The 24804-nt window shown below is 33.5% G+C and overlaps 2 protein-coding genes across 2 annotated transcripts; one reads left to right on the forward strand and one right to left on the reverse strand.

Moving 5' to 3' along the window:
- Positions 1-382: 382 nt before the first annotated feature.
- Positions 383-15791, forward strand: LOC145611219 (ABC transporter G family member 39-like). Its single transcript, XM_081666519.1, has 19 exons — positions 383-739; positions 1154-1274; positions 2618-2706; positions 5632-5719; positions 5919-6182; positions 6272-6362; positions 6525-7422; positions 7576-7736; positions 7860-7963; positions 8043-8208; positions 8315-8526; positions 9274-9612; positions 9855-10145; positions 11370-11453; positions 11606-11739; positions 11952-12179; positions 13139-13310; positions 15103-15357; positions 15522-15791. Exons 1-19 carry the CDS (start codon positions 612-614, stop codon positions 15789-15791), a joined length of 4095 nt encoding a protein of 1364 aa, XP_081522645.1. The 5' UTR covers positions 383-611.
- A 3853-nt stretch (positions 15792-19644) lies between these two features.
- On the reverse strand, positions 19645-20589 carry LOC145624795 (uncharacterized). Its single transcript, XM_081677881.1, has one exon. The coding sequence runs from the start codon at positions 20587-20589 to the stop codon at positions 19645-19647; it is 945 nt and encodes a 314-aa protein (XP_081534007.1).
- Positions 20590-24804: the final 4215 nt, after the last annotated feature.

The following is a 24804-nucleotide window of genomic DNA, read 5'->3' on the forward strand; positions in this document are numbered from 1 at the left end:
CAATTGTTGTTACGGGGGATCAAACACGGTCACACGGGTCCTTCCTATCAAGTGCAGTCCCAGTTTCAATCACCACTGCACCAACAATCAATTGGTAAAGGGACGAGTATTGTAAGTATATGTTATTAGTTTGATTCAATATATAATCCAAAATCCCCGATTGTGTTCAAATGTTATCTAGCTTTTCCCCACATGGACAATCAAGCCATGTCCCTTGTGCATAACGCAGCAATTGCCCATTGGACCATTGATATTTACTAATTTATTTTCCCATTAATTACTGTATATCCACATCATATTAGATTGGGTCATAATCCTGTCATAAATTTTTTGAAAACGAATTGAGTTTAAATCCAATGCTTCGAAAATGGTATACATTAGATACGACAATTAAAGGATTTGAGTAGTTGGAAAGTTGATCATCTACATTTTAGGTAACACAAAATTCATAAGGTAGACAATGAAGTAATGTGCTACCTAATTCATTTCCACACACACACACAAAGTACTAAAATTTAAAATTTTGAAAAAAAACAAAAAAGAAACATATATGTAAGCATGTATTGTTTATGCTAGTATCACTCTTAGCATTCTAGTCAGTTAAAAAAAATATGAGTGACTTATCTACTAAAGGGAAGGGAGAAGATGGCAGACAAGGGTGGAAGGAAGTGCTTCATAATATACTTGATACAAATGATCATGAGATGTTCCTTACCAATATTAGGCACCACATTAATCAGTGAGTTTCCTTTCATTTTTATTTTATTTGAATGATTAAATTTTATTTTTCCATTTTTTTAAGATTTTTTTTCTAAAATTTCTCATTTACTATTCATGTGGATTATGTTGTATAATTGTTTATAAGAAATAATATATGAAATAGTATATTTATTGAGTATTTTCATATATAATTTCTATGTAGATTTTGTAACCATGAAAGTATCAAGAAACTAATGATATAAATTATTAAATGTGTGATAGAATTGCGCACATTATACTTATATAGAAGTGATTTTAAATTGCAAAGTATTTTGCTACATACATAGTACAAAGTACCTCTAACTAGTTGTAAAGTGTAATTCATGTGGATTACTAAAGTGATACTTTTGATAAGGGAAAATAGCTAATCAAAATCAACACATCATGTGTATAGGGTTGCAGTCGAAATACCAAAAGTTGAACTTAAATTTGAACATTTATCAGTCGAAGGTGACGTACTTAATGGAGGTAGAGCTCTGCCCACTTTACTTTCTGCAACTATAAACTTTTTGGAGGTAGATACTTTAAAACTTTCATGGTTTCAAATTTATTGTTTTTTAGTTATGATAATCTTGTAACATAATAATTAGAGTTTCAATCCACATTTTTGACCATATTAATACTTCCTTTCTCCCCAAATAAGAATATTATTTGTCTTTTACATACTTGATGATGATTAAAGAAAAATAAGATAGTAAGATTCAGTTGATTGGAGGTGAAAAATATTAAGGTTTAACTAATTAATAAAAGGGGATGTCATAAAATATCATATATAACTAGATAGGGTTTTGTGTGAAGCTACCGTTTATAAAAATGTTACACGTAGTAATCAACTTCTACTCACAACACTTTAAGTTTTAAAATAATACCTTTTTTTTTTTTTTTTTTTTTTTTTTTTTTGAGAAAATTTAAAATACTACCTTTGGTTAGATTGTCGTTACATTAGTACAAAATCTCATAATTTATTATCCATGTGCTGACGTGCTTGTCAAAACATTACATGAATGTAATTAATTAAAAGGTAGTTCATTAATTATATTTTAATATAAGAAAGTTTCTTATGAAAATTCGATTTTATAAGAATAGTGTTTGTCAAAATTTTCTTTATAAAACAAGAAAGTAGTGTTGGGTTGATTAATGTGACTATAAATTGTTTTTAGGGTTTGGTTGATTAAAAATGTCCGAAAATTATGGATAAAGTGAGTGATATGTATAGAAATCAGTAAATTTTGTAGGACAAGAGAAATAATCTATCTATTAACTATTACTAAAACAAAATATTGTTGACATCATCATCCCTTAAATTATCCTACGTGTCATTGTCACATTAAAAAGTTTTCCTCCATTTCTATTGATGATATCATTTATAGTCATTATTATTTTAATTTTTTTTAACAATTATTATTTTAATCTACACTATACATTTTTTATTAAAAAATAATTGTCACTCATGTTTACATAAATGATAAAATTAAATTTTTATGCATGATAACAAAATAATTTCTTATCCATATTAATAAAACTACTTAAATCGTGCAACGCACGAGTTTAATCTAGTGATAGAATAAAGGGGATATATAAAAATTAGATCAGGCAACATGTTAAGAATCAACACTTTTTCCCTCTTAAATAAAAATATAACAAATATATACGTACTTTTGAAGCCTAGATTACAAACACTAATATCATTATGAAACAAATTAAATCCTCTATAATATAAATTTGAATTTTTTTTTAAAAAAAATAAAATAAAATTGATATATAGTTTTCTTATGGACCTAGAGATATTCATTTTAAAAAATTAAATATTGTGCTATTTTTGTATTTCTGGCCAATTTTGAATTTTAGTTTATGGCAGGCAATTCTTAAGAAGGTACGATTGTCCCCATCTCAAAAGCAAAAACTCAAGATCCTCTGCGATGTCAATGGCATTATTAGACCCTCTCGGTATATATCATCATTTGCTTCATAGTTTGACTCTTTCAAATTAAAGAGTATGTACGTGCGTGCTTAATTTTTTAGAAGTGCAAAACTTTGACTTACATTTAGTAAATACACATCTTAATTGAAAAAATATATTTAATCTTATAAGGAATATTTTTATTTATTTATTTAGGGAAATTTTTTTTGGTAACACCATACTTTTTTACTTTTCTGAGTGGTAAATTACAAAAAAAATTATTAGCTTTAGTAAACCTAAGTTTTGATTACCAAAGATAATACTTATTTTAATTTAAACTCATTAACCATAGTTAGTTTTTATATTTTTTTAAATAATTAAATTATTTTTATTTAAAAAAAAAACCCAACCCCACCAATCGGTGTCCCAGCCAACCCCAGCCCCCTCCCCTCGACCAACGCCACCGCACTTCATTCCCGACCCCACCCACCGGTGCCGGCACCCAAATCCCTTAACGCCGGCGACCATCCCACACCCTTCCCCTTCCTCGAAAACCCTGAAACACTTCCATCCCCCACCCTCGAAAATCGCCAGTCGCTCATCCCCCACCATCGAAAACCACCGCCACGAATCTTCCTCTCTCACCTCTGATCGAGCAACCTCCTCCTATCAGCCACCGCAACCTCCCTCTCTTTCTCCTCCTTCCATCGCAATCACACATCTCTCTTCTCCGCCCAAACCGAACTGAAGCCCACGACTCAAATCAACGACTTTAGGAGTTAGGGTTTCAGAGCGCTGATGCTTCGAGTTTTCAATGGCCATGGTTCTAAAAATCAGCGGCGAGAGTCTTGAAGGTGGAGGAAGGGCTGATTATGGTTTTTTTATAGTGGTGTAATGGACGATTAGGGAATTTCGGAGTTTGTTTCTAGGGTTTTCAGGGGAGCGGAAATGAGTTTCAGGGGTGGTTTCTATGGGTTTTCGGGGGGGAAGGGATGTGGGTTTCAGGGAAGGGGTTGAGGTGCATCGTGCTAGGAGGCCAACACGCCGACGAGGCTAGTGGCTGGGCGGCGGCGTAGGTTGGGGCAGGGGATTGGGCGCCGACGATGGTGATGGGTGGTGGGATGCAGGTCGGGGAAGGGGGCTGGGTTATTTTTTATTTTTAATATTTAAAATAAAATAATTTTATTTATTTTTAAAATCATTTAAATGTTAAAAAAAACCTAACTATGGTTAAATATTTAGTTAAAATTAATCATTAATGTTATAGTTAGCTTAATATAAAAATTCGAGTTTACCAGATATAATAAGTTTTTTTGCAATTTACCACTGAGAAAACTTAAAAGTATGGTGTTACCAAAGAGAATTTCCCTTTTTTTTTTTTTTTTTTTTTTTTACAAGAATACGGAGTATTAGTTTCAATTATACTTGTAATAACTTTTTATTAGGAAAATATACATTTCCCTATCCTAAAAAGATTTTAGGTAATGTATGGTTTTCTATATAAGTAAATCATATAGAATTTTATTTTATTATTATTTTTTTTTCCTTTTTTTTTTTTTTTTTTTTTTTTTTCTTGCGGAATTTTCACCAAATACCACTAAGTTAAAGCTTAATTGACCATATACCATCAAAATTTTTGTAATATACCATATACTAGCCAGTTTTTAAAAAATGCCACAACATGCCATTAATGAGTAACGAACGTTAACGCCGTTAGTCATTAAGGTTAATAATGTCGTGGCAGCTAGTGATTTGTTCCATTCTAAATAATTTAATTTTAAAATAATTATTTAATTAAATATCGAAAAAAAGAAAAAAAAACAGCCGCCACCAACGTTCTCACAGCCAGCCACCACCAACGACACCCCCTGCCAGCAAGGAAGACCAGAACCCCCTTGCCGATGTGGAATCCGATCAGGACCTTCGCCGGCGCTCCTCCCCTTCCCTGAATTGTTGTGCCCGACTGCTCGCATCTCCCTCGAAAACCCCCAACCTTAACCACCGTTCTAGCATCACCTTGAAAAAACTCCCCTAAACACCGACCGACCGCCGAAGCTCCTACCCCGGCGTCGGAAAACAAATTTTCCTCGTCGCAATGCCATCTCTAACCCATTGAACCACCATGAATGTCGAAACCCTAAAACCAAAATCTATCTATTGTTTCGATTTCGGTGTTTTGAAGTTTCGTGGTGGTGGTTTTTGGCAAGTTGGGCGGCGACGACTTGTGAGAGAGGGTTTGGGCTGCCGATGAAGGGGTTTATGGGTTGGGTTTCGGCTAAGGTGGAAAGGTGGGGAGGGGTTGAACTCGGCGAAGGTGATGTTTGGGGATTTCGTCTAATGTGGGTGATGTCTGGGGGTTTCATCTAATGTGGTGGCTGAGTTTCCGGCTAAGGTGGTGGTTGGGGTCGGTGTTGTCACCGTCGGGGGAGGGGGATGGTCGTCGGAAAGCCGAAAAGTGGTTGGGTCGGGATTATCGTCGACTGGTGGCGGCTGTGGCAAGGGCACTGATGGTGTTTTATTTTATTAAAAAAAATTAAATATTTTTCTTAAGTTAAATAAATAAATAAATAAATAAATAAATAATAATAATAATAATAACAATAATAAGAACCAATTACAAGCTGCCATGTGGCACAATAACGTTAATGACTAACTGAGATAACGGAAATGGTATGTTGTGACATTTTCATAAAGCTCAAGGTTATATGGTGTATTAGAAAGTTTTCGATGGTATGTGGTAAATTAAGCTTTAATTCAGTGGTATATGCTTAAAAATATGTTTATATATATATGTATATATATACACACACTAGTGCAAAAGTCAGATAGTTGTAATAATTTTAAAAATTAAGGAAGAGTTAAATTAAACAAGTTTTGTGTCAAAAAATTAAACAAGTTACATGAATGGATTAAAATTTATCTTAGATGTATATAAATTGATGCAATTGATTTTTTGATGTGCACATTGTTAGGATGACATTACTCTTGGGGCCTCCAAGTTCAGGAAAAACAACATTTCTTTTAGCTCTTGCAGGAATGCTTGATCAAACTGATTTAAAGGTGATTTATCTTTTTCAATAATTGATGCTAATTGGGTTGAATGGTGATAAGCTTATAATAATAACAAGAACCAACAATAATACAAAATATAGTTATTCCTCCCTTCTTTTTAAATGCATCAATTTCAAAAAAAAAATAATAACTTTCAATTTAGATACATCACTTTCCATTCTAATTAATAAATTCGTTCTCTAAATAGGTAACTGGTAAAATAACTTATTGTGGCCATGAGCTAAATGAATTCGTCCCTAAGAAGACTTGTGCATACATTAGTCAAAGTGATCTTCACCACGGATTGATGACAGTAAGAGAGACGTTAGACTTTTCTGGACAATGCTTAGGAGTAGGGACTTTATATAAGCTTATGGAAGAACTACTCTTTGATCCTACGAATGATGCATTGATGAAAGGTGTGGCTACCAAAAGCCATGAAGCATCCCTTGTCACTGAATATTTGCTCAAGGTCGGTGATGGTCTTTTAAGTTGCTAATTAACTTATTAGCCTATTAATTAAAACAAGTTTAACATTATTGTACTAATTAGACTTGACAGATACTTGGCTTGGATAATTGTGCTGATACCATTGTTGGTGATAATATGAGAAGAGGTATTTCGGGTGGTGAAAAGAAGCGTCTTACCATTGGTAATAAATTTCGTTTAAAGAGAAAAATACTCTTTTAAATACTATCTTTGTTTCTTATCATTTGTAACGTGAATATTTTATGTCTCACAAATAATAATCCTTTTTTGCAAATAATATGAATGTCAACCTATGATCTTTTGTATGATTTTCATTATTATGTAGGTGAAATGTTGGCAGGACCAGCAAAAGTATTGTTAATGGATGAAATATCAACCGGATTAGATAGCTCAACGGCTTTTCGAATATGCAAGTATATAAGCGAAATGGTTCATATAATGGACATGACAGTAGTCATCTCTTTGTTACAGCCTAGTCCTGAATTATTTGAACTTTTTGATGATGTTATTCTCCTCTCGGATGGCCAAATAGTCTACCAAGGGCCGCGTCACCATGTCCTTGATTTCTTTGAATATGTTGGCTTCAAATGCCCCAAAAGAAAAGGAGTGGCAGATTTTCTTCAAGAAGTTACATCGAAAAAAGACCAACAACAATACTGGTCTAAGGATGAACCATACAGATATATCCCAGTTTCCGAATTTGTAGAGGCTTTCCAATCTTTCCATGTTGGGCAAGAGTTATCATCGAGTCTTAAGATACCATACCAAAGATCTAATGCTCACCCTTTAGCCTTGGTAAAAGAAAAGTATGCTATCTCAAATAAAGAACTCATTAAGGCATGCTTTTCGAGAGAATGGTTACTAATGAAGCGAAATATAATCCTCAACATCTTTAAAAATGTCCAAGTTATGATTATGTCTTTGGCTACAATGAGTGCATTCTTTAGGACCAAAATGTACCACGAATCAGTGGCCGATGGTGAGAAATATATAGGAGCTATATTTTTCAGTCTCACAAATATAGTGTTGAATGGAATGGCAGAATGTACTTTAACAATTTTGGGACTTCCGGTGTTTTATAAACAAAGAGATCTATTGTTTTACCCTGCTTGGGCTTATGGCCTACCTGTTTGGATCCTTAGTATCCCTGCTTCCTTCATCGAGTCCGGATTATGGACTATTCTTACATATTATACCATTGGTTATGCTCCGGCTCCCACTAGGTAATTCCTCGCTATTCATCAAATCATGTGTACATTAGAAAACGTATATGAATTTAGGCGCGATAGTTTTTTTTTTATTAATCATTATTTATCTTTTTGTTTTGTGATCAATCTCACTAAAACTTATATGAAAATTATGATTTGTGTTATCAGGTTTTTCTGCCAATGGCTTGCTTTCTTTTGTATCCATCAAATGGCTATGTCAATATTTAGATTTCTTAGTGCTTTGGGGAGAACACTAGTTATTGCTAACACAATTGGCACGATTGTATTGATAATTGCTTTCGTCCTTAGTGGTTTTATCATTGCAAAAGGTATGTTTTAAACTTACTGATTGATAGCTAATAAAAATTCAACTGTAAAGTCCTTAATTTTGATGTTAATATGGTTTTGGTCAAGTAATTTCGTATAAATTATGGATATTTCCACACATGTAGGGGATGTTGGTCAATGGATGATATGGGCTTACTACCTTTCACCTATGATGTACGGACAACAAGCTTTAGTCAGTAACGAATTTCTTGACAACCGATGGAGTAATGTAAGTTCGTGATCCCCCCCTCCTAGAAATTTATGTCTAATAATGTTTCGGTTGCTAAAAATGTTTAGTGTTGTTATAGCCTAATACAGATCCTAGGATTAATGGAACAACCATTGGTAATGTCATTCTTGCATCAAGAGGCCTTTCGAATCATCAATATTGGTTTTGCATAAGTATCGGAGCATTGCTTGGGTTTACTCTTATCAACAACATTTTATACATCCTATCATTAACATTCTTAAATCGTAGGTGATTCATGTCTCATTTTTTTCACTTGGCCTTAAATTTTACAAATTATTTGACAAATTACGTATGTGATTTTGTTTTTATTTATGCTATTTGATTTTTCAGCTTTTAGTGATTCAAAAGCCTTAGCTAAAGATGCAGATAAACGCCAAAAGAAAAATGATGAGGAACTTCAAAGCACAAATTTCGTCGTATCAAGTCTTTCATCTAGATGTACCAATCCTACTATAGAGACCGCTACCAAAGGAATGTACTTGCCTTTCCAGCCTCTTTCGTTAACATTCAACCACATCAACTATTACGTGGATGGCCCAACTGTAAATCTCTCATCTTCCAAACATTTTTTTTTTAAGAAAAGTTAGTGCTAGACCAAACATTTTCTTTTGTGTGGTTTTTACTACAAAACCTCCTACATACTAACCAACTTTACTAGACTTTTTTTTTTTTTTTTCAAATATAGAAACTTATTACCAATTCTAATAGAAACATTTTATAGTAGCCCTATGAGAAGTGGCTACCAATATGAGTGTTCTTCTCCAAGAGAGGGTAGTTTATTTCGATGATCCTCCAATCGAAATAAAAAACCTAATTTGGGATAATACCATAGGGGTGGCGTTGCCTCGACGGGTGGTGTAATCGTTTTCTTTTTCTGAATAAAAGGTCTCATTCCACTTTTGCATAAAAAAAAAATCAGAAGTGACTACCACAAGTCTTATTGATTATGTGGCATGATTTGATTGGATGTACTTTGCCAAGTAATCTTTGATTTTTCAAAGCATATTTTAATTAAAATTTATTTGAGAAGTGACTACTTTAGGTCATTGCATAAGACAGCTTAGGTCAGTAATTAAAATATGCTTTGAAAGTCAAAGATTATATGACAAATTACACCCAATTAAATCATGCCACATAATAAGGCTTGTCGTAGTCACTTTTTAAAACCTTCCTTAATAGGTGCTTTAATTCTTCGGTATGTATGGTAAAAGCTGGTAATGAAAAAAATATGTGATGAAATGATTTTCAGGTGAAAATAGGTCATTAAAATTTTAAATTCTTAACTCCAGGAAATGAAAGGTCGAGGTTATGATAATGAAGGGTATCGACTGCAACTATTGCAAGATGTGAGTGGTGCTTTCCGCCCTGGTGTATTGACCGCGCTATTGGGTATCACTGGTGCCGGAAAAACAACACTATTAGACGTGTTGGCCGGAAAAAAGACTAGCGGATATATTGAAGGTAGCATCACTCTATCAGGTTATCCTAAAAATCAAGAGACATTTGCAAGGATATGTGGTTATTGTGAACAAAACGACATCCATTCACCATGTTTAACTGTTTATGAATCTCTTGTATTCTCTGCTTGGCTCCGTCTTTCTTCAAATATCGACCTAAATACACGAAAGGTTTGTTGCATGCTTCATTTGAGCTTGATGTTTACACATGTAATTTTTGTGTACAACATTATTAGATTAGATAAAATTGAGTCGCCAAAATCTAGCCAAAGGTCCCCCCTAACAACCTAAATGAGATATAAAGACCTTATCATATTTTTTTTTGTATAAGGATCTTTCTTACAAAGACGACCACTTAATAAATAAGACCTTTTTGACAAATTTTTCTTGTTTTTATTGTTCTGATTCAATAGATGTTTATTGAAGAAGTAATGAGATTAGTTGAGCTTCAACCACTAAAGGATGCTATTGTTGGTCTTCCAAGGATAAGTGGACTTTCAACCGAACAAAGAAAGAGATTAACAATTGCGGTAGAGCTAGTTGCGAACCCATCGATTATGTTCATGGACGAGCCAACATCCGGACTTGATGCAAGAGCTGCGGCTATTGTCATGCGTACAATGAGAAATGTTGTAAATAATGGTAGAAATGTTGTATGTACAATTCATCAGCCGAGCATAGATATATTTGAGGCTTTTGATGAGGTAATTAAAATTTATGTTTTTTCTTTAGTATAACATTATATCATGTTCTCTTTATAAGTTTTATCAATTTAAATTGATTTTTATTGTATAGCATATTTTGTTACATAAAGTTTGAACTTAAAATATTGAATGGAACTTATTTTATTAAATACATCATATTTAGGAAAATTTGTCACAAAGGACCTTTATGTCCACTATTTTGTGAGAAATGACCTTTTAAAAAAAAGGTGGCAAGGAAGGACCAAAAATGAGTTTTTATTTGTGAGGGACCATTTCCCGAAAAGCGGGATTTGACCCACCAACTCTGGCGTTGACCACCCTAGCCCCATCCTTTTCATGGCAGCAATCCTTTCCTCTACCTTGAAACCCTAGCCTCCCCTATAGGCTACAACCCACCCACCCCCTCTCCCCTACCGGTGTCGGTGCCGACCCTGGCGCCCAAGCCTCCCCATGCTGGCGACCCTCCGATCCCCACCTTCTTTCCCTCGATCTCTTTAATTTCCTCTCATTTCTCTGCTTTTGCGTGAAGATCAATCTTCGTTTCTGCAAATTTTGCACAATTTTACATCCAATTTGCTTTCAAAACTTCTAAACTCACTCAATTAAACCCAATTTCTTCACAAACTCATCTAATTCCATACCCTTCATTAACTCATTCAGAAATTTGATTCTATCCCTCTCATTGCTCAATTTTCTAAATTGCTAAATTCTAGGGTTAGGGTGGAGGAAATCGCATGAATTTTTTACAGTAATCGAAGTGGAGGAAAGGGAGTGGGGATGGGAAAAGGGGAGGAGCGGGCTGTCGTGAAAGGGGTGGTGGATGTCGAGGTCGGTGCTGGCAGTGGAGAGGTAGAGGGGGTGGATAGGGTTGGAAAATTTGTCATGAAAGGGGAGGGGGAAGAAGGAGGCGGTGGGGGTGGAGGAAAGAGGAGGCTGCCGTGAAAGAGATGGGGCTAAGGTGGTTTCCGGTCATAGGCCCCTCACAAAAAAAAAAAAAAAAAAAAAAAAAAAAAAAAAAAAAATTGGTCCCTTCTTGCCACCTTTTTTTTTAAAAGGTCATTTCTCACAAAATGGTGGACATAAAAGGTCCTTTGTAACAAATTTTCCTCATATTTATACAAATCAAGACTAGTACAATTTTTCGAGGATGAATAGAATAGGGCCTAACTAGTAAAATTAACGCCAAAATAAATATACTATTCATTATTGTTTTGCACTTTACAGCTTCTATTGATGAAGAGAGGAGGGCGTCTAATATATGCTGGACCCCTTGGTGACCACTCCTCCAAGCTTATTGAATATTTTGAGGTAGGCTATAATATTTGGGGAAAAAAAGTGGATTAAAATTTTTTTGCACATTTTGACTTGTTCATTATTTTCTAGCTTTGTTCCTACGTAACAAAATTTTTGCTCACTTTTAGTGAAGCAAAACACTTATAAAACGGTCTCTTATATTGAAGGGCATTTCTGGGGTTCCGAAAGTCAAAGATGGTTACAATCCTGCTACGTGGATGCTTGACATTACAAGTCCTCAATCAGAGTCTCAAATGGGTTTGGATTTTGCCGATATTTATCTTAACTCTCAACTTTATCAGTATGTGATTTATTAGTACTTCGTATTAATTTAGAAACACATGGCATAATCACATTTCAATCTTTATATTCAACATTTTGTTTCATTTATTAGTTTCACTTTAAGCACTTTTTATATGTTGTCTAAGGCTGCATTTATCAATTTTTTTCTTGTTACTTTACTACTCGCAATTAATTACTCGTATAAATGTTCTTCGAATGTAATTTTGGTAGGAGAAATCAAGAAATAATCAGAGAGCTAAATAACCCTTCGCCGAATGATGAGGATCTTCAATTCCCAACCAAATACTCGCAGCCATTCAGTGTTCAACTTAAAGCATGTTTTTGGAAACAATACAAATCGTATTGGAAGAATCCACCTTACAACGCTGTTCGACTCTTCACCACAACACTAATTGGTGCTCTACTTGGCGTTATATTCTGGAACAAGGGAAGTAAATTGTAAGTATTGGTTATATTGCTTTACTAGGTTAGATCCCATGCCATGCACGGTGATCTTTATATATAGTTATATATTATTGATTGAGAAATATTATAATTATAAATTAGTCAAGAAACAATAAAAGTATGTGATAGGTTAATTTTGATATTTGCAATTTTAATTGTAGCTTCCGATACACAATTAAAACAAAATAGGCAAAAAAAACTGAGCAATTTTTTTTAATTGTAAAATAGGTCACTAATTATTTAAAAATATTTATTTTTGGTATATATTGCCCAATATTTTTTAGAAAGATTTGTGAATAAATCTTTTATTTTAAATATATTAATTATTACATGTGAGTAGGGAATATGTACAAAAAAAAAATTATGTGATTTTTGTAAATGATTTGTTTCCTTAATTAAAATATTTTTTTTAAAAAAAATAAAAAAATAACTAAGGACAAACCAGGAGATGACACGTGTTATCGTTGGTGTGTCTTTTAGTATATAGTATTGATAATTAGAATAATATTAGTTTGATCATTGCTATGTTTAATTACTTTAATCATTATTATACATGATAAAATGTTAATTACATTTTACATATTTAGGAAGTTGTTAATTTTATATCGATTTAGAGTTGTTTCTACTAATTAGGCCTAAGTTATCAATCATAAGCATCATGCATGTAAAATGTGACAAATATCTTCTTCTATCAATGGATCAGAGTAGTTTTCGTTACAATAAAACTTTTCATAGACTTGTTTAAGTATCATATGTTTTTATAACCCAATTGAAACATATTAAATTACATTACGTACTACGTGCATATACAATCGCAATTGTGAAACTGTACTATCTTAATCTATTATAATTTACGATATCAAAATTCCACTACTCGTATAATCTTTGTAGTTGTTAGATATTTTTATATTTTCTAGATCAGTATATAAACGAGTTCAAAGATTTGTCAACAGAGCCACACAACAAGATTTGATGAACTTGTTTGGGATAATGTTCTCTACAATACTTTTCCTCGGAGGAACTAGCGCTTTGAATGTTCAAGCTGTGGTTGCGAGCGAAAGAGCCGTGTTTTACCGTGAAAAAGCAGCTAGAATGTACTCAGCTTTACCTTTCACGTTGGCTCAAGTACGTACTTCTTATATCTCAATTGAGTACAATGTAATAAACAATCGAGTATTGGTCCCATTATAATTTAAATGAGTTTAAAGTTGACCATATCTTTAAGAAAAATTTGTGAGGAGAGGTTGACTTTGTGAATAAGGAACTTGTAAAACAAAAGTTGTGAGAAAAGGCTCTTATAAGTTGTATGAGGTTGTGAAAATAAAATTGGTTTGTTTTCTAGCTAGTCAACGCGTGACTATGACATTGACTATCATGTTCCTAGTGCATGACACTTAAAAAAGACCATTTCGTACTGTTTTCCCTATATTTCCCTGCATTTCAAACAATCCTATGCTAGGCACATGCGGGGAAACGAGGGGAAAAAAGTAATTGAGGGTCTTTTCTCAGTGTCATATGCTAAGCAGGTTAAAGGCAACTGTTAACTTAGATGGAACACACAAGAGGGGGGGGGTGAATTGTGTAGAGACTAGTGTTCCCAAATTTTGCGGAAATTAAAAACGTAGAACGAAATAAAGAGATGCAAAGAGATTTTTATTACGCGGAAACTCCTTGTGCCCAAAAAGGAGAAAACCACGACCACTTGGGATTTTCGAACAGTACCTCACTAAATAGGGCAACTACTCCGTTACAACCTATAAGGAACTCGACAAAACTTAAGTTCCAATTAGAACCTAAGCCAACCCCAAATGCTCACTCTAGCTTCTACTCCGAAGCCTACACTAAACACTTAACTCTAAGTCTTTACAAGGATCACTCAACCCTTTCCCAAATTACAACTCAGTAATTTGAACTCTACGTGTTTAGACATCTTACAATAGTTGGAACATAGGAATACTCTCACTGACAAATTTTTTTTTTTACTCAAATGTTGTACGATTGTCAGGATGCCTTAAAACTGAAACTCAACTCCTTTTTTTATACTGTTTCATCAACCCAACCACCTTCCCCACATTCTCCACTACTTGAGGTGGTGTTCCTAAACTTTAGGAACTAACTCAAGCAATGTAGAGAAGTCAAGAAAGTCGTTCAATATAGAACTTGGGATGAGGTTTGAATAAATCTTTTCCTTGGAGAGTAATTTAAGGAATCAGTTAATATCTTTTTACAGAAGTTATTTATTTTGTTAAAAAAATATGAAAAAATATCAAAGAAATATCTTTTTATTATTTTAACAAAAACCAAAAATAAGATAAAAACGAATTTTATAAAATTGATCGATCGTTTCACTTTTAATTCCAATTAATTACTCTCGTATTCCTTCTGTTCCAACCAATCATAAAATATCAAACACTTACATAAAGCCTAAAAATAACAACTCATACTTTTAGTCTTCATGTAATACTCTGCTTTTATGATATTCCAATTGGACCTTTGATAACTCTATCTTGCCAAATAGAACATCCAAGCATAAAACCTTCTTTGCCTTCTTCACTTCAAATTGTTGTGTATGCCATATGTAGATTAAGGACTTCTCTTAGATCCAACCCCGGAACTTTGTTCTTAATAAGAACCTGCCTAAATAACCTGCACACTTAATACACTTTTATCGAATCGAGTTTGCTTGTCATCACCATAACTAATCGAGGTCAACAGCAACACTGCACTAAAATCAGGGGTTGAGTAGCCGGAAAACTAATCAATGTGCCTCTTTATAACCTCACACAACTTATAAGGTTCTTTCTCACAAGTTTTGTCTTAAAAGGTCCTTCTTTACAAAGTCGCTCTTTTAAATGTCCTTTTTTGCAAATTTAGTAACATTATTATTTTTTTTTTTTTCCTAATTCTTATCATGCAGCTGGCTATAGAGGCAATCTACATTGCCATTGTGAATTTTGTGTATTGTCTACTTCTTTACTCTATGATCGGATTTGAGTGGACGATTTGGAAATTCTTCTACTTCTACTACTTCGTATTCATGTGCTTTATGTACTATACAATGTTCGGGATGATGCTTGTTTCATTAACACCACGACAAGAAATTTCAGCCATTTTCTTGACATTATTTGCCACCTTATGGAATCTATTTGCTGGTTTTTTCCTTCCTAGAACGGTATGTATTCCCTTCTTATAAAAAAATAATCACTCTACATAATACGCATGTTAAAACATCAAAGATTGTTTCTAATCAGATAAAGTACGCTACATGATATTTTATTTAAGGACGGAGGGTGTAAATTATACTTCATAACTCGTTTCAAATATTGCATTTTGCAGCTAATTCCAATTTGGTGGAGGTGGTTTTATTGGGTTTCACCCGTTTCTTGGACAATGTACGGTTTGTTGACGTCGCAAATTGGTGATAAGAACAATTTAGTTGAAATACCCGAAGTGGGCAATTTGCCCTTGAATCTTATTCTAAAAGAAATGTTGGGTTATGAATATCATTTCTTACCCATTGTTGCTGTTGCTCATATTGCTTGGGTTCTCCTCTTTTCCTTTGTTTTCGCCTTTGGCATCAAGTTCCTCAACTTCCAGCAAAGATGATCATTTTGTACGTATAGTAAGTGTAAAACAAGGAAAATAATTCCCAACTTTACTATGTGTGAATTATTTAACAAATACAATTGCAATTACAAATATTCATGATTAAATACTAATTAATGAAATTGAGGTCACGAGTTCAAACATTATTATTGCTACTAACACTTTTTTACTTTTTAAAAAAATTAGATGTATTTCTTTTGTACCCTTCTGTATTTTTTCATAGTATGGTAAGTCTTATCTATAGATGTATACACATATTAGCTAGTTGAGTGTGCGAAGGATACTGAAGGAGTTTAGGTTGTACATTGAATTTAAGATAAAAAAAATATCACGAATTGTGAACCTTTTATTTTAATCGATTAAAAGCATATCCATAAATGGATCTTGTTTTTTTTTTTTTCCTCAAAAAAAATAATGGATCTTGTTTCAAATTACAAAGTGTTTTTGTAAAAAAAAAAAATTTTAAAAAAACAAATAGTTCTTGCGGTGGAGGAGATGATGATGACGATAAAGACGACGATGACGATGATGACAACTATGGTGGATCTCTTTCTCTCCCTGTAGGCGACGAAGATGATAACGATGACGACATTAATGGCGAAGGAGAGAAGCGAGGTCATTCATGGCGGAAGAGAGAGAAAGTTTAGTACTCGAATTTTTCGTAACATGCCCGAAAAATCAAATTGGGGCTTTCTTATGTGACGTATAATTGTTGAAATTGTTTGTCTTATATGATTGTATGTTGAATTGTAAGAATTTTGATGACAAATGCATGTATTTTGGTTGAAAAATGAGCAAGTTATGTATACCAATGACCTTTAGTACGAGCTCTTTAATGGAGGTTCCGCCATTGTTAGTTATACATAGCATCAAACAAATTATACATATCCTCAAATAAGTTATACATATCCTCCATCAAATAATTTACATCCTCCAATCTACATATCATTTACTTGATATCATTTCTTGGCCGAATCATATCCTCTATTGTCTATATGATATTATGACTGGATCATATCCTTTATTGGCCATATGATATCCATTTATGATTGTGTCTATGATATTCTTTATTGGGAATGATATTCTCTACTTATTAGATGATATCCTCTATTGGCTATATGATATCATGGCTGGATGATATTTTCTATTGGATATATGATATCATTTATGATTGTGTCTAAGATATCCTTTATTGGCTGGATGATGTCATCTATTGGCTATATAATATCATGGCTGGATAATATCCTCTATTGGCTATATGATATTATCCGGCCATAATATCATATAGCCAATAGAGAATATCATCCAGCCATTAGAGGATCCGCTGAACTGACGAAACATTTAGTCAGTCTTGACTAACGCAATACCTTCTAAAAAAAATGTATACAAAAATCAAAATTATGTGATGATATAGAAATTTAATATTTATTTTTTAGGTATGAATTGTTTGGAAGTTCATCAAAAATAAACTATTGGCGCTTACTTGACATCACATGTTGCATATTAATGCATAATTGTCATTGATATTATTAAGAAGATGTCTATATGGCAATTATTGGTTCCTGCAGGCGCCGGTACGCTGCAACGTACCGCCGTTTTGCTTGAAAGAACATAATATAGAAAAGTGAAGAATATATAACTACAATAAAAAGAATCATACTATTAAAATGTAATGAACATATACCTAGAGTGAATCAAACATACTATTAAAATGCAATGAACATGTACCTAGAGTGTTAAGAACTAAAAATTCTACCATAGTCGTCGACTACGGACGGCTACGGACGACTACGGACAACTATGCTAAGAGATTAAATCTGAACCGTTTATTTGTAAATTGACTAATCTTAGTCGTTCAATTTGACACTTATGCAAAACAGTCATCAAGGAATTGTTCGTTTAATTGATTTAACGCATGGAAATAATTTTTATTTTTTTACTAAAAAAAATATTAGCAAATAATAAATTTTTCATCTTCATTCTTAAATAAATCTTCCTATGAATCTCAAATACATCTTATGTACTGTCATGTTCAACAACCTAAGATCTTCATCTCAATTCAACCAAAAACCTTCACCCGTCATATAAATCTCGTCCATAATTTACTTAATTGTATATGAAATCAATAAAATTAATGTTAGATTATCAAAAGTATACTTCAATTTTAAGTCTAATTAACTCTAAGATTTAAATAATTATCAGTATAAAAATTCATATAAAAAACACTATCATATCTTATACGGAGTAATTTTGTGTTTAATTTTGAAATTTCATACTATAACTTTGGGAGTAATTTTTCATTGTTGAATGTGGACATAATATTTTTAAATCATTATCATAACAATATCTATATTTTACGGCTAAGATAGTGATTTTATAAGTTATATTATGATCAGTCAAGTTTTGTTATTTGTCTGCCATTACTGAACGTTTGAAGCTCTGAAAAATGCCATTCAATTTTATTTTATTATTTTTTTTTTAAAATTTTTTTAAACCTATAAATTAGGAAGTGGGGTGAATTTAAAATAAAAAAATAAAAAATAAAATTAAAAGTGGCGTGAGTTTAGGTTTAGGAAGACAAAATGTGATTTTAGGCTAGAATATTCATTAACTAATTAAAATTTAGTGCAATCATCCTTATCCTTTTTTTTTTTGACGGAGCAATCATCCTTAATCCTTATCCTTATATACAATAGTGGATGCATAATTTTAGGCTAGAATATTTATTTTAACTTAAATTACAAAGATATAACTACTATAAATTTGGAACTATTTGCCACAAAAAAAAAAAAAAAAAATTGGAACTTGGTCAACTGTATAATAAATAAGAGGATAATAATAGTGATTAAATTTATCTTCTGTCAAACTGATTTTCAGTTTATATCTTTTCCTTAATTAAATTATTATAATTATGCATTTATGTTAATGATATGATTGTTTTACAATAAAAATATAGCCATGGTTAATAGTAAATATGCAATCATTTTATCATAATCATATACTTTCATGACTTACAAAAGTTTCAATTAATAAGTTGATTTTGAGTTGTCTTACAAAGTTCCAATATTAAATTTAACTTATTCATTACGAGTAATTTAAAAATGGGTAATGATATATCCTATATAAAGCCCTAAGGGTTATATATAATTATATAAACATTAAAAACACTCTTGAAAATTATATAAAATTAGAAATTTATGACAAAAACACGCGTAAATTAGTTTAATTAGTGTCTATATTTTGATGATTTCCTAAATTTATACGATCAAGTGAGAATTTAATGCTTATATGTAGCCCTAAAGGCTATGTATAACATTTTCATTCAAAAATAAGCCAACTTTCATGATTAGTTGTATAAATGTATAGGTTAATGACCAGTTAATGTACTACATGTCAAAGCATTATTGCCTTATTGGTGAGATTTGTTTAAAATATTAATTTTAAAACTTTTGGTCCTTAAATTTCACTAGTATAAACGTAGCATACTTAAGAGCTCTTTGGATGGTAAAATTTCATCTTTCGTTCTGTATCACTAACAATCTAACATTATATGTATACTTGTACATTGTGTAATGTTAGGCAATAGTAAAGATAAATTATTATGGGTCTACTATTTTATTTTGTTCATGTCAAAGTTAATTATATTAAATATTGTGATTTTTTTTTAAAATTTTCGGTCATAATTTTAGTAAATATATTTTAAAAAGATTCTTTATTAGCAAGTACTTAAAAGTATGTGTATTAGGTAGCAAAAATAAGTCATTTACAAACCAAATTAAGTACAATGTGTGAATTAATTAAAACTATGGGTCCATTTTTTTTTTTTTTTTTTTGAAGGAAACCAAAAGGTGTATTAATTAATAGACAAAGCGTCCGAGAGTACATAAGGTGAGATATCCGGAGGACAATGATTCACCCAAGTTTGTTCTACACCAAAGGGTAACAATCTAGCAAGATGATGAGCAACTATATTGCCATCTCTTTTAACATGATTCCAAACACAAGAGTTGAAGAAAGAACTTAAAAACAAAATATCCTCAAGCACACCATCAAGGTCAGCGAGAAACACCATAGCTTTCGACAGACGATCAATTAGTCTTTGACAATCAGATTCGATGATCACCTCTTTGTATCCATACTTCCTAGCCAAACGAACTGCCATACATATTGCCTTACCTTCAGCAATTTCAGGGGGCCACCATGCCTTCATTCTTCGAGTTGCTGCCACAAGAACCCCACCCACACTGTCACGAGCAACAACACCCAAGCCTACCCAACCATCATCAGCAAGGGAAGCATCAGCATTAATCTTGACAACCCCAGTAGGAGGAGCTACCCATTTGTTTTTGCTGCGAGAGCGCTTCAAACCAAAATTCACATGAACTTTCTTGCCATAAAGACCAAACTCATCACTAAGTCTGATTGCTCTCGCCAAGAGAATCGGGTTTGGAGTGGTTTTATCATGGAAAACCTTTTGGTTTCTATCACCCCAGATACACCAAGCCAAGTAAGCTACTCGTTGCTGCAGTTTTGCATTCCCATTCTTCCAATTAAGCAGAAATTCACACGGATCATCCAGCAATTCCATATCAATTAAGGGCAAGCATCCACTATCTTCCCAAAGTTCCTGTACTCTTGCACAATTAAATAAAGCATGGGAACTTGATTCATCCTCCACACCACACCATGGGCACGCAGCATTCTCAATAAGATGACGGTGAAAAAGAAGAGCTTTTGTGGGCAGAGAATTCGTACAGAAACGCCATAGGAAGTGTCGGACTTTGGGAGAAACATCCATATTCCAAATAAACATCCACACTTGATGAAAATCTTCAAAATTGCAGCCCTTACCAAGCATGTAAGCTGTCTTTGAAGAGTACAGTCCGTCGTTTGAGAAAGCCCAAGTCAAGTTGTCGCTTGGTTCCCTCAAACTCAAGGGGATTGATATATACATCTTTGATCTCTCTCATTGAAATGCCTAGAGATCAAATCAGTATTCCACTCCATATTATCAAAATTAATGAGCTCACTGACCTGGGATAAGTTGCTGCATTCGTTTGTGGTAATAAATCTGCCATGTTCATTCGCAATCCAAGGGTCCTTCCATATATTAACTTTAGAACCCGTACCAATTCTCCAAATCACACCTTCTTTCACCAGGGATTTTGCACTCCATACACTTTGCCAAGAATAACTCCCCCCGTACCCAAGAGCCGCATCAAGAAAGGAGCAATTAGGATAGTACTTAGCCTTCATAACCTTGCTAAGGAGAGAGTCTTCATAGTGTACAAGTCGCCATGCCTGTCTACCAAGTAGCGCGTCATTAAAAATGCGGAGATCTCTAAATCCCATCCCTCCTAAATACTTGGGGGTGCATAGGGAGACCCAACTCCTCCAATGAACCTTCCGATGAGTACCACGCTGACCCCAAAAGAATCTCGCCATATCACTACCAATTTTATCCATCACCGAAGATGGAAATTTATAGACCCCCATTAAATATGTAGGAATGGCTTGAATTACCGATTTCAGCAAAATCTCTTTCCCGGCCCGAGAGAGAAGCTTTTCCTTCCAACCCTGCAACTTCTTCCAAATTCTATCCAAAATAGCCCCGAAGATTGCCTTCTTCGAACGCCCAGCAACAGTAGGGATACCCAAGTATTTACCATGTCTGTCGACTTGTCGCATATTCAAAACACTCATAATTTCATCTTTTTGCTCTTGTCGAACCCCTTTGCTGAATGAGACTTCCGACTTTTCATAATTAATTTTCTGCCCGGATGCTACTTCGTATTGGTTGAGAATATCAACGATGACTTCGCATTCCTGTCGGTTAGCTCTAGCAAAAAGAAGACTGTCATCTGCAAAAAGAAGATGAGAAATAGTAGGACCTCTGCGACAAGCTCTAGCCCCATGGAGACTTCCACTCTAAACCTTGCTTTGCAACATAAGAGAAAGAGCATCTGCCACCAGAATAAACAGATACGGAGACAGAGGATCCCCCTGTCGGAGGCCCCGGGAGGGGATAACATCCCCATGCACCCTTCCATTAACAATGAAAGAGTATCTCACAGTCGACACACATTGCATTATTAAATTCACCCATCTTCCATCAAACCCCATGGTAAGCAGCAACTTTCTCAAAAAGCCCCATTCGACCCTATCATACGCCTTGCTCATATCCAATTTTAGGGCAATCGTACCCTTCCGCCCCTTACTCCTCTTCTTCATTGTGTGAAATAATTCCAGAGCTATAAGAGCATTATCAGTAATAAGACGACCAGACAAAGGCACTTTGATTCTCCGAAACCACATTAGGCAAAATTAACTTAAGTCTCATGACAAGCACTTTTGAGACAAGTTTATAAAGCACATTGCACAGGCTAATAGGTCTAAACTCCGAAGTTACAATGGGGGAGTCAACTTTCGGAATTAAAGCTATGTTGGTGTTATTAATATGTTCAATAGAAGTGGAACCATGAAGTACAACACTCACAAAAGAAGTCACATCATCACCCACAATATGCCAAAATTTCTGATAAAAAATGGCATGCATGTCGTCGGGGCCCGGAGCTTTACAGGGATGCATTTCTTGGAGAGCAGAGAAGATCTTGTCCTTTGAATACGGCTTCAACAAGCTGGAATTTTGGTCCGCTGAGATAGAATTTGACACATGCTGCAGTACCTCACCCAAACTATCATCTGACGGGTCAGTGGATTCAAAAATCCCTCTAAAATAATCAGTGATAATACCTTTCACTTGCTTCATGTCTTCCTGCCAGACCCCATCCGAATTATACAAGCCTTTAATTCGGTTTTTCTTCTTTCGTTGTGAAGCTTTATGGTGGAAATAGCTGGTATTTCTATCACCATCCCGCACCTCTGCAACTCTTGACCTCATGTACCAATGTGCCTCATGCTTATCGTGGAGATCATCCAATTCCTTTTCGAGCCTCAAACATTCCTCACAGCTAGCTGGGGTCACAATCTGTTGTTGGGCAGTCTTAAGGGCCTCTTCCTTGTGCTCAATCTGCTTACCAAGCTCGTCAAAATTTTCTGCACTCCATTCCAGAAGCTTGCTGCCAACTACCCTTAGCTTCGTCACCACATTTGCACCAGCAACCTCCTCCCAAGCATTGCGGACCGTAGCTTCACACGTCTCATCAAGCAACCACGCTGATTCAAATTTAAACTTCTTCTTACTCTTTTTCTTCTTCTTCGTAGGCTGCTCAAAACGGGTTAGGATAGGGGTATGATCGGAGCAGTATCTCAAAAGATGCTCAACAAAAACCTCGGGGTACAAGTTAAACTAGGAAGGAGAAGCAATGAACCTATCCAACCTTTCCCGTACTTTAGTAGCTTCCGAGTCACCCCTCTCCCACGTCCACCACTGACCTCTATAACCGAGATCCCTAAGCTCACAATTGTTCAAAACTTCTCTGAAATTCGGCATCTCCCTACGGTCACTTTTTTTCACTTTTTCACTATGGGTCCATTTTGTTCGCCTTATTTTCACTTTTTTCAAGTTCAAATAAGTTCAATTCAAAATAAGTTCTGATAAGGGTTGCTCAAATTCAAATTACAACTAAAATAAGTTTTAATAAGGTATATATATATATATATATATATATATATATATAATTTACAAAAAAAACCTATAAAAATTGATGTATTATATTTATAACAATCAAATTAGGTAGTCCAAATAAGTTCTCGTATTAATGTAGTCTCACTCACGAATATTTGAATGTTGTTATTAAATTAGTCTTATTACAATCAATTAGGCAGTCTCAATTAAGTATTATATAGTCTCAATAAGAAAAGTTGAAGGTTGTTACAATCAATTAGGCAGTCCCAATTACATATGATAGAGTCTCAATAAAAAAATAAAATAAAAATAAAAAAAATTGAAGGTTGTTACAATCAATTAGGCAGTCCCAATTATATATTATAGAGTCTCAATAAAAGAAGTTGAAGTTTATTACAATCAAATTAATTAGGCAGTCCAAATTAAGTACTTCCTCCGTTCTATTAATATTGCAACAAGGAGGAAATTACGCATCCCAATGCACCTTTTATATGCTAAATATCTATAATTGTGTAAGAGTAAAAATTATAAAAAGTTGATATTGTGAAAGTATTTTATGAGACGAATCCAACAAGATCTCACACGACTATATTTTGCTTAACGTATAAATCATAATATATGGTCAAACAGGAGTGTTGAATAGTGCAAAAAGTCCATTGTTGCAATATTAACAGAACGGAGGAAGTATTATAGAGTCCCAATAAGGAAAAATTTGAAGGTTATTACAATTAAATTAGATAGTCACAATTAAGTATTATAAAATCTCAATAAAAAAGGTATGTGAAGGTTATATATTACAATTAAATTAGGTAGTCTCAATTAAGTATTATAGAGTTTCTATAAAGAAAATTTGAAGGTAATTACAATCAAATTAGGTAGTCCCAATTGAGTATTATAGAGTCTCAATAAAGAATAGTTGAAGGTTATTATCAAATTAGGCATACCCAATTAAGTATTGTATTATACAGTCCCAAAAATCACAATAAAGAATATTTGAAGGTTATTACAATCAAATTAATTAGGCAGTCCCAATCTATAACTTGTACTAAATTAATTACCGCTGGCATCACCACTGTACATGTGTCAGCTTCTTATTAAAAAAAATTCCCTCCTAAATTATTTGTGACATCATTCTCTCTCTTTTTTTTTTCTTTTTTTTTCCTTTTCAAAATAAAGCTAATATTTGAAAATTATTGATTAATTATACATTTTTCTAAAAGCTTTTATGGCTAAAATGACTAATTACACAATTTATTAGTGATGGTAGAGTTTGGATTATTTTTTCCTTTTTATTAATTCTTCAAATTTTCTATAATGAATCAAAAACGAATGCTAACATTTAAAAAAATTTATTATAACTATGAAGTTAATTAGAATATTTTTTAGCTTAATTAATCTAACTAAAGGGATTGATAACAATTTATT

The sequence above is a fragment of the Chenopodium album genome, chromosome 3, assembly GCF_948465745.1.
Source record: "Chenopodium album chromosome 3, dcCheAlbu1.1, whole genome shotgun sequence".
NCBI lineage: Eukaryota > Viridiplantae > Streptophyta > Magnoliopsida > Caryophyllales > Amaranthaceae > Chenopodium > Chenopodium album.

Coding starts and splice junctions, on each gene's coding strand:
- LOC145611219 (XM_081666519.1), top strand. CDS start 612: ATGAGTGACTTATCTACTAAAGGGAAGGGAGAAGATGGCAGACAAGGG. Junction 1,275..2,617: donor CAACTATAAACTTTTTGGAG/GTAGATACTTTA, acceptor AGTTTATGGCAG/GCAATTCTTAAGAAGGTACG. Junction 6,183..6,271: donor TCACTGAATATTTGCTCAAG/GTCGGTGATGGT, acceptor TAGACTTGACAG/ATACTTGGCTTGGATAATTG.
- LOC145624795 (XM_081677881.1), bottom strand. CDS start 20,589: ATGGATGTTTCTCCCAAAGTCCGACACTTCCTATGGCGTTTCTGTACG.